The sequence below is a fragment of the Mesoplodon mirus genome, assembly GCF_964341445.2.
Source record: "Mesoplodon mirus genome assembly, chromosome: 15".
Taxonomy (NCBI): domain Eukaryota; kingdom Metazoa; phylum Chordata; class Mammalia; order Artiodactyla; family Ziphiidae; genus Mesoplodon; species Mesoplodon mirus.
The window spans coordinates 52540763-52556945 of record NC_138991.1 but is presented as its reverse complement, the minus strand read 5'-3'; the positions used below and the strand labels follow the sequence as shown (position 1 = coordinate 52556945).

The window sequence follows — 16183 nt, the reverse complement described above, 5'->3', positions numbered from 1 at the left end:
TCGGGGGTTGAGCTCGTGTTTCTTCTGCAAAGCACACTCCCCGTGGTGGGAGGATAGCACCCATTTTTCACTGGGGATGTAGAATGAGGCCCTGAGTGGTGGGCACTCAGGAGTGCACGTCAATTGGCCATCTTGTCCTTCCTGGCAATAAAGTGACTGTTACAGGGATGTCGCAAACAGGCAGTGAGGTGTATCCGAAAGATCACATGCTGTGCAGTGATGCATACCCAGCTTCAAATCTTCCATCTGCTACTTACTTGCTGGGTCATCTCAGGCAAGTTACTTGACCTCTGTGAGCCTCAGTTGCTTCCTTCATAAAATTCACATATGATTTCTACCCCACAGCGTTCTTACAGGCGCACCATGATGACAGCTGCTGTTAGAATTGTAATTGCTGTCACTGTAATGATTTATTGTGGAGTTAGAGTTACCATTTCTGGGTGTCTAGGAAGCCATGGAGCTCTTGGGCCTAATTCTGGTCCATCATGACTTCAGCCACCCCCTTTGAAGCCATACCTAGATTTGCAGCAGAGGCTCAGTTTGTGGTTGTCTCTCGGCAGAGCCCCGGCCAGTATTACTTCAAGCCCATGATGAAAGAGTTCCGGTTTGAGCCATCCTCGCAGATGATCGAGGTGCAGGAGGGGCAGAACTTGAAGATCACCATCACCGGCTACCGCACGGCCTACAGGTAGGCAGCCCCACCTGCACCCCTCTCTCCCAAGCCCGGGCTGTGGGATCACACTCACGCTTCTGTTCTCTAGAAACTCATCCCAGTCTTCATACTGATTTTATTTGGAAGACAAGAGACATAAGATACGAGGTCCACAGGCTCCTGACTGCTGCCGTTTTCTTCTGATACCTCCAACAAGTGTCCCCCCCCCACCACTTTTTTATTTTTCTTAATTTTAATTTTGGCCATGCCAGGCAGCTTGCAGGAGCTCAGTACCCTGACTTAGGGATCGAGCCCGGGCCACAGCAGTGACAGTGCTGAATCCTAACAACCAGGCCGACAGGGAACTCCCTTCAAACGAGTGATTCAGTCACAAAGTTCCCATTTTGAAATTGGCCTGAAAGACCCTATTTAGTTCCTAAAAATTTTCATTTTTTTAAAAAGTTTGAAACTTGAGTTACATTTTGAAAAGGAGGAAATGCATTCACTTGAGTGAAACTTGGAAATGCTGGAAAGAGTCTGTACAATGTGAAGTTTCCCTCCTGTCCTTGTCTCTGAGCTACCCAGGTTTTCCAGTGTTTCTGAATACTCTCAGAGACGGTTTATACAAATACTAGTAAATATATTTATACACATTTACAAAAGCACCCGAGGCAAAGATCGATTAATCAGAAGGAGTGGGTTTAGAAAAATGGACCATTTTCAATCAAACATAAAAATGGAATGAAAGGGGAAGTGACTTATTTTCATTTTATTGGATGCTTCATTATTTAAATTAAAGCTTAACAAAAAAATACAATAAAGTGGAATAAAATAAAGCTTAGCCTTTTTTAATTACAATTTTCTGGAGCATCCCTTAGAACGTACAAGAAGAGAAATTGATGACAGCCTTCTGGCTGGCCTGAGCCCTCCGGCAGGAAGGCTCGATTTGCAAGTGACACAGCTAGAACTGAGTTGTCTGGGTCATTTGGGGCACAGTTCTCCACTGAGCTGTTTTGCACTGTAAATTGTTAGTAAATGCAGGACACTTTCCCTGAAATCTTTTGTGTGCTTCAGAAAACCCCAAGAATGTCATGTTCTGTTTCTTCTCTCGTCCCTCTAGTTGCTATGGTACAGTTTCTTCCTTAAACGGAGAACCGGAACAGGGTGTTGCCGTGGAAGCAGTGGGCCAGAACGACTGCAGTATTTATGGAGAAGACACCGTGACGGACGAAGAAGGAAAGTTCAGGTTACGTGGATTGCTGGTGAGCCTTTGCATGTGTTTCATTAGTGGATTTTTTTCATACCAAGTTCAGCGGTGCCTTGTGGTGCCCCCAAGACTGCTAGGAATGGGGTCGAGAGCGTTGCCAGGGCAGCGTAGGTTCTGGAATTCTTCCCAATCCCTATTGTAGCTGACATACTTACCTTTCATGTAGCTGATGTACTGGGTTGGGGGTTTTGTAGCGAAATAAAGGTGGAAAACCATGGGTTTGGTGCACCTTTTGCCTAGCATGGGTAGTGTGGCTCAGGCCAGGGCTCTCAAACCAGATGCCTGTGGCGCCAGAAGACAAGTGTGAAAGGCTGGAGGATGCTGGGTGTCTGGTAGGGAGCGGTGCAGACTGCGGGGCCCTGGAGAGGGCCTGGCCCACGAGAAGGGGGCAGCTGCCACTCAGCTCCAGCTCTACACAGCTGTGTGGGAAGACAGACTCAGGGTTGCCAGATTGTTTTGAGTTTGTAAAAATGTGAAAACTTCTGATTTTTAGATGTTAACAACCAATTAAAAAAAAAAACCCACAACTTTGTGCAGGCCAAATAACCGACTTATTTGTCCTTTTGGCTGCTCAATTGCAACATTTGGTTCAGAATTTATGGTGCCTTTTTCCTCACTTTTACTTGCACATCCATACATTCATTTGCTCGTTCAGCAGACACTAAGTAGGAGTCACCGAACAAGAATGTGGGTTGATGGCACCCACTGGACAGGGCCACTTGGATCCAGGGTTTGATCCTCAGCCTTTCAGATTCACAAACTGGATGTTCTTAGTTGACCCCAGGGATAGTCGTACACCTCTTGGCAACTGACTGATGTTTGCCTGAATCGCGTGAGCTGAGGTGCAAATCCGTTTGCCAGTTTGCTTAGGTATGTTGGGGCGATGCTGTCCTTTTCCAAAGGTAAGAACATCCATGTCCATTGTCCGCCCATCCCGACTCGCAGATATGGGGAAGTCAGGTTAGGAGGTTGCTTGGTGAGTGAGGAGGGTTCAAAAAGCTGAAGGAGGAAGATGGGCTTGGGGAGGACTGGAGAGCGTATGTTCTGATGGCCCAGCCGGATGGGGAGGACTGGAGAGCGTATGTCCTGATGGCCCAGCCGGATGCACACCCGCAGGTGGGCTCCCTGTGCCCTCTGCCCACCACTCCCCGTCTTCAGTATCTTCTCCTCAGACTCGGCGAGACAACGGCGCTCTTGCTCCCGCAGGAGTCTGGATGGCCTGACCGCGACACTCCCTTCTCGCTCTCCTCTGCCCTTGGAGAGGCCCACCCTCTGTGCAGCATGCTGCCACCGGGACACTGCTCCCTGCTGTCCCTCAGGCCTGCTTTCCTTTCTCGTAGCAGTGGTTCCAGAGAGCACAGTGGTAGCAGCAGCATGGATGTCCCCCGGGACATCCAGGGCCCCGGGAGGGGCGACGGGTCCTTAGAGCCAGCTTCTCTGTCTCCTGCATCCAGTGCAGGCCCAGCTTTTGAAATTTAGTCTTTCATGGGCCGCACTAATGCCTTTTTCCCTGGGTTTGAATCCTGCCTCCGTCATTTCTTAGCTGTGTAAGTTCAGGCAAGTGTCTCGTGCTTTTTATGTGTTTCATCGTCTGTAAAGTGAGGATGAGAATAATGTCTACCTTCCAGGATGGCTGTGAGTATTCAGTGAGTTAATACACGTAAAACACATGGAGCAGTGCGTGACACACTGACTCCGTAAGTGGTAACAGCAAGCACAGACAGCACCTTCCCCCGAGGTGGTCCTCACCAGAACTGCCAGCTTAGGTGTTTGTTTGCAGCTTTTCTTGGTCTAAGTTAGCAGCAGGTGGAGGGCCCGGCAGGCGCCTGTGCACTTCAGTCTGCCTTCCCCTGGCCGGGGCTGGGGGGACTCGGTGTTCCAGGCTCACCTCCCTCTTACGGTTGTAGGAATGCAGATCCTGCATCACCGTGTTGGTTCTTCCGAGGGTCTTAGTGGCCCAGACATGTTTCTCTAAACTCACCAACTTAACACGTTTTATTTAACTAAAGCGAATATAGTTTTCTTCTCCACGACAATAGATTTCCGTTTTGATGTTGCTGCCCCACACCCTCCTCGTAATAGGTGTTAATTCATTAGTGCTTTCAGTGTTGTTTAGAGTCGCCCCCTTGTGGCAGCCCACGCCTTTTTCACGTGCCAGGCCTCAGATTCTGGAGGAATAGCCTAAGGCTAGACGTTTCCCATCAAGGGTTTAGATTTGAGTTTTCCAGTCTCCCAGAGGACACCAGGCTGGAGAGCCCTTGTTGAATATTTCCTAAGGATTTCAACCCCCTTTAGAATTCATTTCCCCAGGTGATCTTTCCCGGCAGTGTACTTGTCAAGGCATCTTGGGTGAGAAGCTGCATCCCTAGATGTTGCTGCCAGAGGCTGAAGGTGAATCCCAGAGTCAGCTGGCCAGGAGCGAGGAGTCAGGCCGGTTAGGATGGGAGTAGCTGCCTGATGGGCTCCTGCCTGGCTGGGCATGGACATGAGGGGGCAGTGCCCGTCCCTTCTTTTCTTTACAAATTGCTATGCATGTCTTTCTTTTCTGAGGTGCAGGTAGATATTTTGAACCAAACCCAATGCTGCTAGTCCTCACTGAGCTATAAAGTGAAGTAATACAATCACTATTGGTGATCATAAATTTGATTGTTCTTGTTTTTTTAATAATAGCTTTATTGTCTCTGTAAAGGTACCGTGTGCTCATTATAAAATAGTTCAAGCAACATATCAAGGATAAAATTTTGAAAGGGAAAAAAAAATCACCCTTAAGCTACCACCTGGAAGGGCCCCTGGTTAATGTAGAGCGAATGCCGTTTCGGACACTGCTCTGCCCGCACACAGAGAAGAAGGTCACAGTGCACACGATTTTAGGAGACCAGGGCCGTGTTATCCTCGCTAACGTATAGATCAACAGTTACGATCTCAGGGTTGTCCCCTCTTGGATGCACACGGTCAACTTTGAACTTGGCCCTGGCTCTAGATCCTAATGTGTCATTGGGTCCAGTGTGCAGTTGATGATCAGCAATTGGTTGTTTTAAAAGTTTTTAAAACCCCGCTAGTATAAGTGATCTGTCATCCTTTGCAGAAAGATGCAGATCTTTTCTTTTAATAAGTGTGTAAGAAAAAAAATAGTTCAGAAGTTGACAAACAGTGGGTTCTTTTATACTCTTAAAGCCTTGCGTAAAGCTGAATTTTGTCTGATTTGCAGCCTTCCGAGAAGGCTCATATCTTGAACTCATATCTTTCTTTATTAGAGTTGCAACTAGCCCATACAGCAATGTAAGAAACAAACAGAAGACTTCATTACTTCAAGGCAGTTTACTTCCCTCTATTGGAAAATTGTCATAATGTGCTGGCTTTCTTAGAACAAAGTACTTTACTGCTATCTACCAAAAAATTATCTAAGTAAATAATATACATCCTTCATGTGTGCAGTGTCAAGAAAAAAAGTTTTTTTAGAAAAGTGTGGGTTTGTTTTTTTTTTTGGTAAACATCATATATGCCTATACATTTGAGGAATAGAATAAAATGTATAAAGAAGAAATTTGTTTTAAAAAAGGGAAAACCTCAAATCCCACTTCCCAGAAATAATACCCCTTTGGGAATGTCATTCCAGATACCATTCAGTGCACATACACAGCTAGAGGGGCGGGCTGGGCAGCAAGGAAAGAATAATTTTATCAGAATAAGCACATCATGCTTGCAGTTTTGGAATCAGAAACCACATTTAATTTCCCTTGGGTAGGAGAAACTGAATGGGGTTTGAAGGAATTGTAGAATTTCAGGAAAATGTTTCTGCATCAGGGTGCTTTTTCAAGGAACTCTTAAGAAGGTTAACCGGCCACATCCTAGGAACTGAGGTGGAACAGGAAGGCGCCCGTCTGATGGGGGCCTGCAGGCAGAGCAGGCTCAGATCAGGTCTCGTGACGAGCCCCTTTCCAAAGAAGTGACTCCTGCATTTGTTTGCAGCCGGGATGTGTATACCACGTTCAGCTCAAGGCAGAAGGCAACGACCACATTGAACGGGCCCTGCCCCACCACCGGATCATCGCGGTATGACATGAAATTCTTCAGTGGAATCGTGGCATGATTGCTTCCCTGATCAAAAATCCTTCAGCACTCCTCTGGCTGTCTGCCTTTCATCTGTTTCGGCCGGGGCGGGGTGCGGGGGGTGCTTTAAATCCTAATTAAGGGCCCTCTTGGAATAGTGTCATTTTCACAAGCAGCATTTTCTTGGGCTTTTAATGAATAGCATCGCTGTCGTGCATCCAGAGAAGAAATCCCAGCTGTTGTTTCCCCACTTCCCCTGCAAGTTCCTATCACTATTCTGCAATTAAGGATCTTAAGGGCTAAGTAGCATTTCAAATCAAGGGAGGGTAATAAAGAGAACATGGGCTTGATTGGTGACGGGGCCGCCCACTTTTCTTATATTTAGATGACCTTGTTTTCCCACCAAGGAGAGCATCTTGATCTTTAGGATCACAACTTAGCTAATTGATACCTAAAGAGGCAGCCCTCCAGGTCACAGGAAGTGGCCTTGGAATCATTTGCAGTGAGGTTTTCTTCCATGGAATAAGTCTTGTTCGCTAGAGTAGAAGGCTTGGGTGGACAAGAGGGCCTGCCTCTTGCTGGCTTCATTAGGTGGCATTAGGCATAAAGATTACGAGGGGTTAGGAGGCCGGTGGGCCGTTAAGGACTTTGGGGCCTAGAAAATGAGTTTTCTTGATGTCTTTATGGCACCTGGCACTTTAAATGGTTGTGATGGCTATGTCTTATAATTTTGTATTTCCCTGCCATGGGGACTCAGACCAGATCACAGGCAGTCATGTGGACCAAGGTCCCACATATGAAAAGGTCACAAACGGGGGCACACACCCACCCGGGGGGGCAGCTGGAGCTTGGCTCCTGCCAGTCCCTGCCAGGCAAGAACATCTTTCCCTTTTTTCAAGAAAAGCTGGGAAATCTGGCTTTTTTTTTAATGAAATTTCTTTTTTTGAATGTGGCACAGTCATTAAAAATTAGAAAAAAACAACAACTGTGCTTGTCAAACAAAATGTGCCCACGGGCCAGGTGTCACCCACCTCCTGTCAGTCTGGGACCATAGACTCAGGCTGCTGGAACGGCAAGCTTTGCTCCCTGAATACAAAGTGAAGTCAGCTAGGAAATAGCTCCTAGGAGACCCCCCGGCTGGAGTAGAAGTCCCCCTTCCAGCATCCTCAACCCGAGTCTTCCTTCTCTCTTCCCAGGTTGGGAATAACGACATTGATGACGTGAACATCATAGTTTTCCGGCAGATAAATCAGTTTGACTTGAGTGGAAATGTGATCACTTCATCCGAGTATCTTCCTACGTTATGGGTGAGGCCAGATTTTTAAGGTTCAAGTGCCCTGTTCTTTCCGGCTTCAAGATGAGAGGGAGCAGGATATCTGGGCCTGTCTAGCGCTTGCTTTAGCTGGGGGTTGAGGTTGAGATTTAAGAATCTTCAATCCCAGCATGCCTCTGGGGCAATGATTCCTGACTGCTGGAGAGACACATGGTCCAGTTTCAGATCACTGTTTTGCCCGCCGTGTGTGTCTTTGGAAGCATCACAGTAGAAACCTAATGAACGAGCAATACAATCTGGAGTGTAAAACGGAAAGATGGTTTTAGGGCAAAGCACCTCGTCACTTTCTAGATTCTGTGCAGGGTTGGGGTGATGGGCAGTGGACCTGGAGTCAGACAGTCCAGGCTGGCTCCTGTCCCACAGTTACTCACCTGGCTGCCTCGGGCACCCCCTCATTCCTGTGGGCCTCTGTCCCCTGCTCTGTGATACCACGGAGTTGGACTCAGTGGCCTCTTAAGGCCTGCTGGAGTTCTAACAGAACCCGCATGTCTGCAGTTAATGGAGAAGTGTCTGTACAGTGCCCTGTGATGCCTGGAAGGATGTTAATGAATCGCCATGGGGAAGTATTTTTCAGAGGCACATGTAATGTATACAGTGAAGCATTTGACTTGAGTGAGAACATGTGCTTAGGTTAACTCACCTCAGCTGCCCTTCAGGGGCTGCGGGCATGTTGCCTATGGGCCTGCTGGGTGATGCCCGAGTGTGAAGAGGGCTGGGCAGGGATGGGGAAACTGGAGGGAGGGGATGGCGCCAGGGCTGTACCTCCCGTGTCTCACGCCCCATTGCAGATGGTAGTGGGAACAGGCAGCGAACCTGGGCTGGAGAGAAAGAAAGGCCACCAACAAAGCACTGAACTGCTTCTGGAAGCAGCCAGAGAACCAAACGCAAAATGGGAATGCGTTTCAAGTTTAAGGAATACCTGTGGGGTTGAGGTTACAGCATGTGGGAGGCCACGCCAGGTGGGCGAGGCCGGCAGTGAGGAGGGCTGGGTCCCAGGCTCTACCAGGCGATAACTGTGCGACCTTAGGTGATGCACGCTCTCTGAGTCTCCATGGGGATGACTACCATGCCTGTTTAATAGCCAGGATTGGTGACGACGTATGTGAAGTGCCTGTAGCAGGCCTGGCATGTTATAGACATGTTAGAAGCTATTCTCTTCAATAGTATCACTACACTATTTTGAGTGTTAATGTAAGTTATCAGAATCTATTTTAAAATCTTAACATTTCGACACATGCCACGTCACTGGCATCTCAGATGCGTTAGGAATGGCCTGTCGAGGGTGGACGGTTGCTCTTTCAAAGATCCATGTTTCCAGAGATCCTCTCCCCGCAAGAGATAAGCTGACCCGAGTGTGTCTGAAATGCAATGTTTAACATGTTTTCAGTTTTAAAAGCACACCCTCTTTGTCTCTGCTCTCCAGGTAAAGCTTTACAGAAGTGACAACCTGGACAACCCGATCCAGACGGTCTCCCTGGGCCAGTCCCTCTTCTTCCACTTCCCACCCCTGCTCAGAGATGGCCAGGTGATGCCCGCTCCACTCTGCTTTCTGTCTTTGTCATATTGGTTGCACTTTTCAGCTAAGGAAACACAGTTCTCCCATTTTTCCCCCCTTATACCACCTTGCTGGCACAGTTGATGTCGTGCTTTCTGAATCAGAGGAGGTGGGGTTCTCTAAGGATTAGTTTTTTGGAATTAGCTCTTTTTCTATTTACAAAAATAATACACATTCATGGCAGGAGATTGGGGAGGGGGGTGGAAATCAGACATAATTCCGTCATCCAGAAGTAACCACTGTTAATGTGCTGATAGGTTTCCTTTTGGTCTTTTTTTGATTCATGTGCACATGTGTGTATAAATATAAATACACATATATATTTATTTTGATAATGCAAAGCTGGGACTGTTTTGTACATTGTTTTGTAGTCTTTGCTTGTACATTGTTTTGTAGTCTTTGCTTTTCAATGAAAACTATATCACAAATATTTTCCCCATCGTTAAATCTTCCATAGCATGATATTTAACAGTTGCACAGTAGCCCATGATAGAGGAAATACTATAATCTATTTAACCAAGGCCTTAATGTTCATCACTTACTGATTATAGGATGTTTCCTATCCATTTTAATTGGGCAGAGCAAGCTATCGTGGCTGGCGCGGTGGCAGCAAACTTTGCAGAGAACTTGGTCCCTTTCCGGGGGACTTAGCCTAAGGGTGTGAGTAGCGAGCCTGTGTGTGTGTGGTCCCTCCCCCGGCTTCTTACCACTTGCCACGGGGATGATACTCTATGGCCTTTTTCGGTGTGAAATGGCTGTGAAATAACGAAGCAGGTTGTGATGGAGTTGGGGGCCTCCTCCCCACTTCTCCAGGTGCCCTTTGTAATCGAGCCACTTTCGGCAACACAACAGCGTGGACACAGACTCCCCTGGGCTCACAGCCTGCTCGGTACCCTACAGCTGAGAGACCCTGGGCATGTCATGCTTCACCTCTTCAGGCCTCGCTCTCCCCATTGTGAAATGGGGGCAATGATCCTGATCTTGTCAGTGGTTGAGAGCAAAACAGGCATTTGCCTAATGTGCTCATGGCACCGGGCCCCTGGTCGGGGCTCAGCACACCAGGACCATGACCATCACTGGAACCACTGCAGAGACGCTGCGTCTTAGAACTCTCCAGCTAATGAGCCACTTAAGTATCGTCCCTTGAAAGTCAACCTTGTTTTAGATTAAAAACAGTCTTCCTCAGTTTGATCATGTGCCCCCCTCATCAGAACTGACTCATCAGAACTGTATGTGTTTCATAAAGTCAGATTCTCCAAGGACCACCGTAGGTGCAGTGGTTGGATACGCTTGTAAAAACGAGCTCTGAGCACCTCTTCAGAGATGTCAGGGACGCACGGCTGTCACTGCTGGAATAGCCTGCTGAGGCCGCCCCTTGGGAGTTAGCAACCTAGGCTTGGAGGTGTAAACTTGGGGATTTCTTTAGAAACATAAAGTCCTTTACATTCACAGTCATACGTTAGGAGTTAGTTTTCTTTTGCTTTATGAAAACAACAACTTCTTCCCTGTGCACAGAACTACGTGGTGCTTCTGGACTCCACGCTGCCCAGGTCCCAGTATGACTACGTCCTGCCGCAAGTGTCCTTCACGGCAGTGGGCTATCATAAACACATCACCTTGATCTTTAACCCCACGGTAAGGAGGAGGGAGTTTCTGGGTGTAGGGTGTGAAGAATGGTTCCAGGTGCCACTGAGTGCTTTTCAGAGCCCATCCCATGTAGGAAGTTGGTGGGAGTCATCATCCCTGATGTAGAGAGAAGGCTGGGGGCTCGTGCGTGGCAGAGCCCGGACTCACACGTGGCTCCTCTGCTGGTTTCTGGCTCGTGCTCGGTGACTGGGCCCATGATCTTACCTGGATAGAGGGTTCCTCCCAGTTCCGCTCAACAGAGACTCGCTCACAAAGTGCCAAAGAGATGAGCACGTGGGGGAACCATTTGTCTCTGAGTGGAGGTGCACGGTGACCCTAGGGGAGGGAGAGGGCCTCTGCGGAGGGTGCTGGGGCTGCAGCCTGGGACACCTACCAGGGCTCGCCAGGACACTCCCTTGGTGCAGGGAGCCACGTGGGCGGCCTGGGCAGGACAGAGGTGCCGCTTGGTGGGGGCCGAGCAGCCAGGCCTCGTAGCTGCTGCCAGGAGTGTGGTCCCACATCTGAGATGGTGAGAGCAGGGCCATGTGCCAGGGAAGGGATGGCCTGGCGGGGTGTCCTGCTGGTCCTCACGACAATCCTTCCATGGGGAAGGAATTCTTCCATTTTTTATGGAGGCTCAGAGAGGCTGAGTGACTTACCTGGAGGTGGTCAGCAGATTCGGGTTTTACCACATTCCAGCCGTCTGCTGGACAGCTCATTGCTGTGGCCGTAAGGGCGCTTTGCTTTATCCTGTGTTGAATGTCAGTAGCAACAGCCACGTTATTGATGCTTGACCCAGCATTTCATGCACTGCTGACCACTTCACACACCTCGTCTTGTTGAACTTTCACAACATTCGCCTGCAGTAGGTGCTGTCTGTATTATCCCCATTGTATAGTTGAATCAACTTAGTCTTAAAGTGACTGCCCGAGATTACACGGGAAGACCTGTCCTGGAGCCTAGACCGCGGTCCTCAAGGCTTCTTCTCATAATCGCTCTGTTACTTCTCACTGACTTCAACTTCTCCTTAAGGATTTACTTTAATGGAAAACGGTTTGGGATCTAAGACATGTCAGAAAATGTTGGAGTAGGCAGTTAGGGATGGGAATCTGTTCCTGCCCTTCTGTGTATTAAGGGACCATCGCACTCTGCCTCACTCATCTCAGGTCAGAAGGCCCCTCAGTCATTCTCCAGCCTACGTGTTCTCAGATATTTTGGTCTTGGGACCCCTTTACACTGTTAAAAATTGTTGCGAATCTCAAAGAGCTGTGATTTATATGGGTTATATATATATTTATCATATTAGAAATTAAAACTGAGAAATGCTGAAAACACAAGAATCCATAAGCCACACGCCCCATTACCTGTCAGAGTCATGACATCATCACATTTGCAGCCTCTGGGAAAGTCCACTGTACACTTGTAAAAGCATGAAAATGGCACGTAATATCTTAGTATTATTATGAGAATAGTTTGGACCGTGCAGATCTCCTGAAAGGGAGGCCCCTGGGCTGTATCTTGAGAACCAGTGCCCTGGCCCGTTAACCTGTTTTATCGTCAACCGAAAGTTATCTTTTAATTTATTTGTTTCTGTTGTCAGGGTGGAGTGGGCTAGTTAGGATATAGGTTCATTTGCTGTTACAGAGACCCAGCATTTCAGGGGCTTTAGCAAGAGGGAAGTTTCTGTCTTATGTCAGCACCAGGAGTGAGCAGTCCAGGGGTCATATGGCAGCTCCAAGGTGCCGGGGCCCCCAGCTCCTTCTCTCCCGTGGCTCTGCCATCCTCCAGCATGTCGCCAACCTTCCGAAATGACTCACTTGGCTGGAGGCTGTCTGGCCAGCAAGGAGGGAGGACACACCATTTCTCTCCAAGGGTACAGCCTGGGTGTTGCACCGTCAGTTCTCTTCCTGTACCGTTGGCCAGAACTGGTTCCAGGGCCCCACCTGGCTGCGAGGGAGGCTGGGGAATGTGGTCTGTTCTGACTGGCCCAGATGAAAGTCAGTCCTTTCACTGGAAGGAAGCGTGAATGGCCCCTGGGACCCAAGCGCTGCTTCTCCTCACTGGGTATGACCCCTGGGACTAGCTTACTGCCCACTGTGTCCCCAAGCCTGGAACAGTGGGTTCTCGATGCCTCCTTGTAGGAAAGAGTCCCTGTGTGCGGCTGGGACTCAACAGAATGAGATCCTTCTGCTTTTCAACCAGAGGGGTCCCCTGCGGCCCGCAGCTGTTTGTCCTGTCAGTTTAGACAGTGAAGGGTGCAGGGGTGAGTAGCACCTTGTTATTGGAATCTGGTTATTCCAGAGCTTCAGAGAGCAAGTGAGGAGAGTTTGTGCAGCAGAGGATTCACTTGAGATTTATCTGCGTCGCTTCAGTTCCTTACTTTGGGTACTGAGTGTGCCGGGGGTCCCAGGGGGGCCGGCTCAGAAGCCGGGCGCATCAGGACTGTGGATGGAGCACTGGTGTCTTGGGGTGACGGTGCTCTCGATGTTTGCAGAGGAAGCTGCCCGAGCAGGACATCGCGCAGGGATCCTACATCGCCCTGCCTCTGACACTGCTCATCCTGCTGGCTGGCTACAACCATGACAAGGTAGAGGGTCCTGAGACCTCATGGGCAGCAGATGTGTCGGGGGGAGGGATCCCTCATGACTGGGACGTGGCAGTGGAAGAACGTCCACTGTTACAGAGGTTACAGCATTTTAGGTCATGTCCAATCCCTAAGGCCTCCTTGCAAGGCCAGAAACCTCTTGTAACAGCTCTCCTAACCCTTAAACCTGGAGTACCTCTGGGTCTCTGGTGACCGTCTCTAGTACAAAGACCTGCCCTGGTCTGAACTGAGATCTGCCTGAGAGCACAGAGCAGGTGGTGACGGGGGCTGGGGAGGGAGGGGCGCGGGGGAGGGCCTCTGATGTCCCACTGGACGGAAGTCTTCTCCTGGCATCCCCCTCTCTCATACTCTCTCTCTTTCCAGCTCATTCCCTTGCTGTTGCAGCTGACAAGTCGCCTGCAGGGAGTCCGAGCTCTCGGCCAGGCAGCCTCTGACAGTAGTGGCCCGGAAGACGCTAAAAGACAAGCGAAGAAACAGAAGATGAGGCGGACGTGAGGGGAAGAGGCCAGGAAGTCTCCCTCGGGACAGATCCCTGGCGTGGAGGACATGCTGCCTGTCCCCACCCTCGCCTCGCCCGGCCCCAGTGCCATACCGTGAATGGACCCTCCTGTCACTCTGCTGAGCACAATTGATTTTCTGAGTTGAAGATAATTTATGATTATTATTTTTGTCAAAGAAGTATTTAAGCTGTGCCGGTGGCGTGCGAATGTAATCCTCAGTCTTCTGCTTCATTTGCAAGAAGAGTTCTAGTAAATGGGGGCTCTGGCCCCCTAATCAAGCACCTGTTGGATTGACCTTCCCCTTAACTTCCCTGTGCATTTGAGGTCCCTGCTAGAAACCACACAGCCTGTGTCTACTACTGGAAGGGTGTGTTAGGAGGTAAAACTCAATAAAGTTGCCCGTTTGTTTTGTTGTAGGTCATCTCAGGTGTAGTCCTTGGATGACACGGGCCTAATGCTGGGGTCACCGACTAAGCCGCCTGGAGGGGCACGTGGGTCCTGAGTGAAGGCGAGATGACACACGGCAGCTGGCTTTTGGCCTCAGTGGTGGTAGGAAGATGGGGGAGGGGGGGCTGTGGCACAGCAAAGAGCCCCACCCCCACCTGATCTAAAGGAGCCCGAGGTTCTCAGGGGCTCTGGCTCTCGGGGGCTCTGGCTCCCCGGCGCCCTGCGGGAACATGCGTTCATTTTTCTAGAGAAGCCAGGAAGACAGAGTTTTATGTGAACTCTTCCACGTTTTAAATGTTAGAGACAAACAAAATGCATACGTAGGATGTGTGAAGCTTGAAGGCTGCGGGTTTGCATAAGGGATCCACAGGAATGCTCACCATTTGAACAGCATTAGTTTAATTCTTATAGGAAGTAATTAACGTTAATAAGTTATTTTGGAAGCGGGGACATCCATCCATCCAATGTTTATTGAGTCGCATGTGTGACAGGCACCGGGGTATGCGATGAGCAGAGTAGACGATGGTATAAACGGAGCTGGACGAGGACAGGGCCCCTCTGCTTTGTTCCTCATCGTGTCCCCAGCGCTTGGTGTGGAGTGGGCATTCTCGAAGGAACGAATGAGTGAATGCGTGCGTGCTTGCAGGAATGAACAAGCACACAGGCACGGGGCCCCGCCCCCCCAAGCGCACGACCCAGCCATCGTTGGGTGAAAGACAAGCCAGCAGGTGGACGAGTGCCGTGCGGAGAGCTGAAGGCCTCCTGGTGGAGGAGGCTCACGTGGCCGAGGGGTCACAGAGCAGAGGTCGGATCCCACCTGAGAGCTTAGGGAAGGTTCCCAGGCATGATGTTTAGGCCAAGTCTGGAAGGACCCAGAACGGAAAGAGGAAAAATAAGGCAGAAGGTCTTGTTGGGTGCCACAACCAGTGCAGGCAGACAGCTGGAGGGTTCCCAGCCCCTTGGTGGCCACCCGAAGAGCTGCTGTGTTTCCAGCCAGCGGCTGTTGAGCTGTTGGCCATTTCACGGGTGTTACTTTTTCACCATGAAAGGAAATAAACTCTTAGAGATCTGGGACAGTTGAGATACATAATCCATTTCTTGGAGTGTGTTCTAACACTTATTCCAAGTGGACACCCAGAAACATCCCTTTTAAATGTTAATGGGGCTTTTTATTGACACAGTGTAAAGGTTAAGAGCTCGTGAAAGATAAGACTAAATGTCAATATGTTCCATCCAGTTCCAGGCGCTGCCATTAAGTGGCAGTCTTCCCCCGTCACTGCTACATGTCACCCTTGGTGGTGGTGGGTCTTCTAAAGGGCTCCGTTCCTGGAAAAGGCTGCTGTCTTTCTCGGTCCATTTGGAAGTTGGGCCTACTTTGTTGCCTCTAGTTGTCTTCATTTGCTGGCAATCTCAGGACAGCTTCCCTGATCCCCCTGTGAGGTGTAAGTATAAATAGTTAGAGGCTTTTGAACGGGGCAAAAGTTATATGAGACAGATTTTTTTTCCCCTGAGAAATTAAAAATGTCTAAAATGACGGGTCCCTGAAGACCTCCATTGCTTGCACATTTTTTTGCTTATTAAAGTAGCCCTAACCTCAGTGAGGACACCCCAAAGACCGACAGGGAAGTGCGCTTCTAAGGTGCTGGCTTCACCTCAGTCTTTCCTGGTTTACTTGTTTGGAATGTTATCAACCAACCAGCAAGGATGGTTGGAGTGGGGGGTGGGAAGGGGTGGGTGTGAGGAATGTGTAGTGGGGAGGGGCTGGTGGCTGCAAGAGAGGTGGAGGGAAGAGGCGGTCCTTGTGCCCAACTCTCAGTGGTCTGTAAGGAAAGAAGATTCGTGAAAGTAGGGAAAAGTGAATGACTACCTCCCTGAGTTAAGAGCACTCGCGGAAAGACTAGCCTTTCTCAAGTGGTGACCATGTGCCAGGTGCCATGCTGAGGTGTTTCATGCATGAACTGCTTTGTCCACGTGACCTTATGACACAGGTATGTTTTTAACCCTACTTTACAGAGGAGGAAACTGAGACTTAAAGATCTTGCAGCTACCAAGTAGCAGAGGTGGGATTTGAACCCAGGTGCAAGAGTTCTTGACCACTGTGCTCTGCTAACTCCTGCTGTACAAAATGAGTCGGTGCATTTGTGTGCC

General features: G+C 49.3%; 1 protein-coding gene across 1 annotated transcript in view; it reads left to right on the top strand.

The window, feature by feature from the left end:
- LOC309791618 (BOS complex subunit NOMO1) overlaps positions 1-14009 on the top strand; it is a 52810-nt gene extending 38801 nt beyond the window's left edge. The window contains exons 24-31 of the mRNA XM_082600521.1: positions 561-688; positions 1773-1914; positions 5889-5972; positions 7166-7276; positions 8726-8827; positions 10373-10492; positions 12978-13070; positions 13452-14009. Coding sequence (XP_082456647.1) covers positions 561-688; positions 1773-1914; positions 5889-5972; positions 7166-7276; positions 8726-8827; positions 10373-10492; positions 12978-13070; positions 13452-13583 — 912 coding nt within the window. The 3' untranslated portion in view covers positions 13584-14009. The remainder of the gene's footprint in view (positions 1-560; positions 689-1772; positions 1915-5888; positions 5973-7165; positions 7277-8725; positions 8828-10372; positions 10493-12977; positions 13071-13451) is intronic.
- Positions 14010-16183: the final 2174 nt, after the last annotated feature.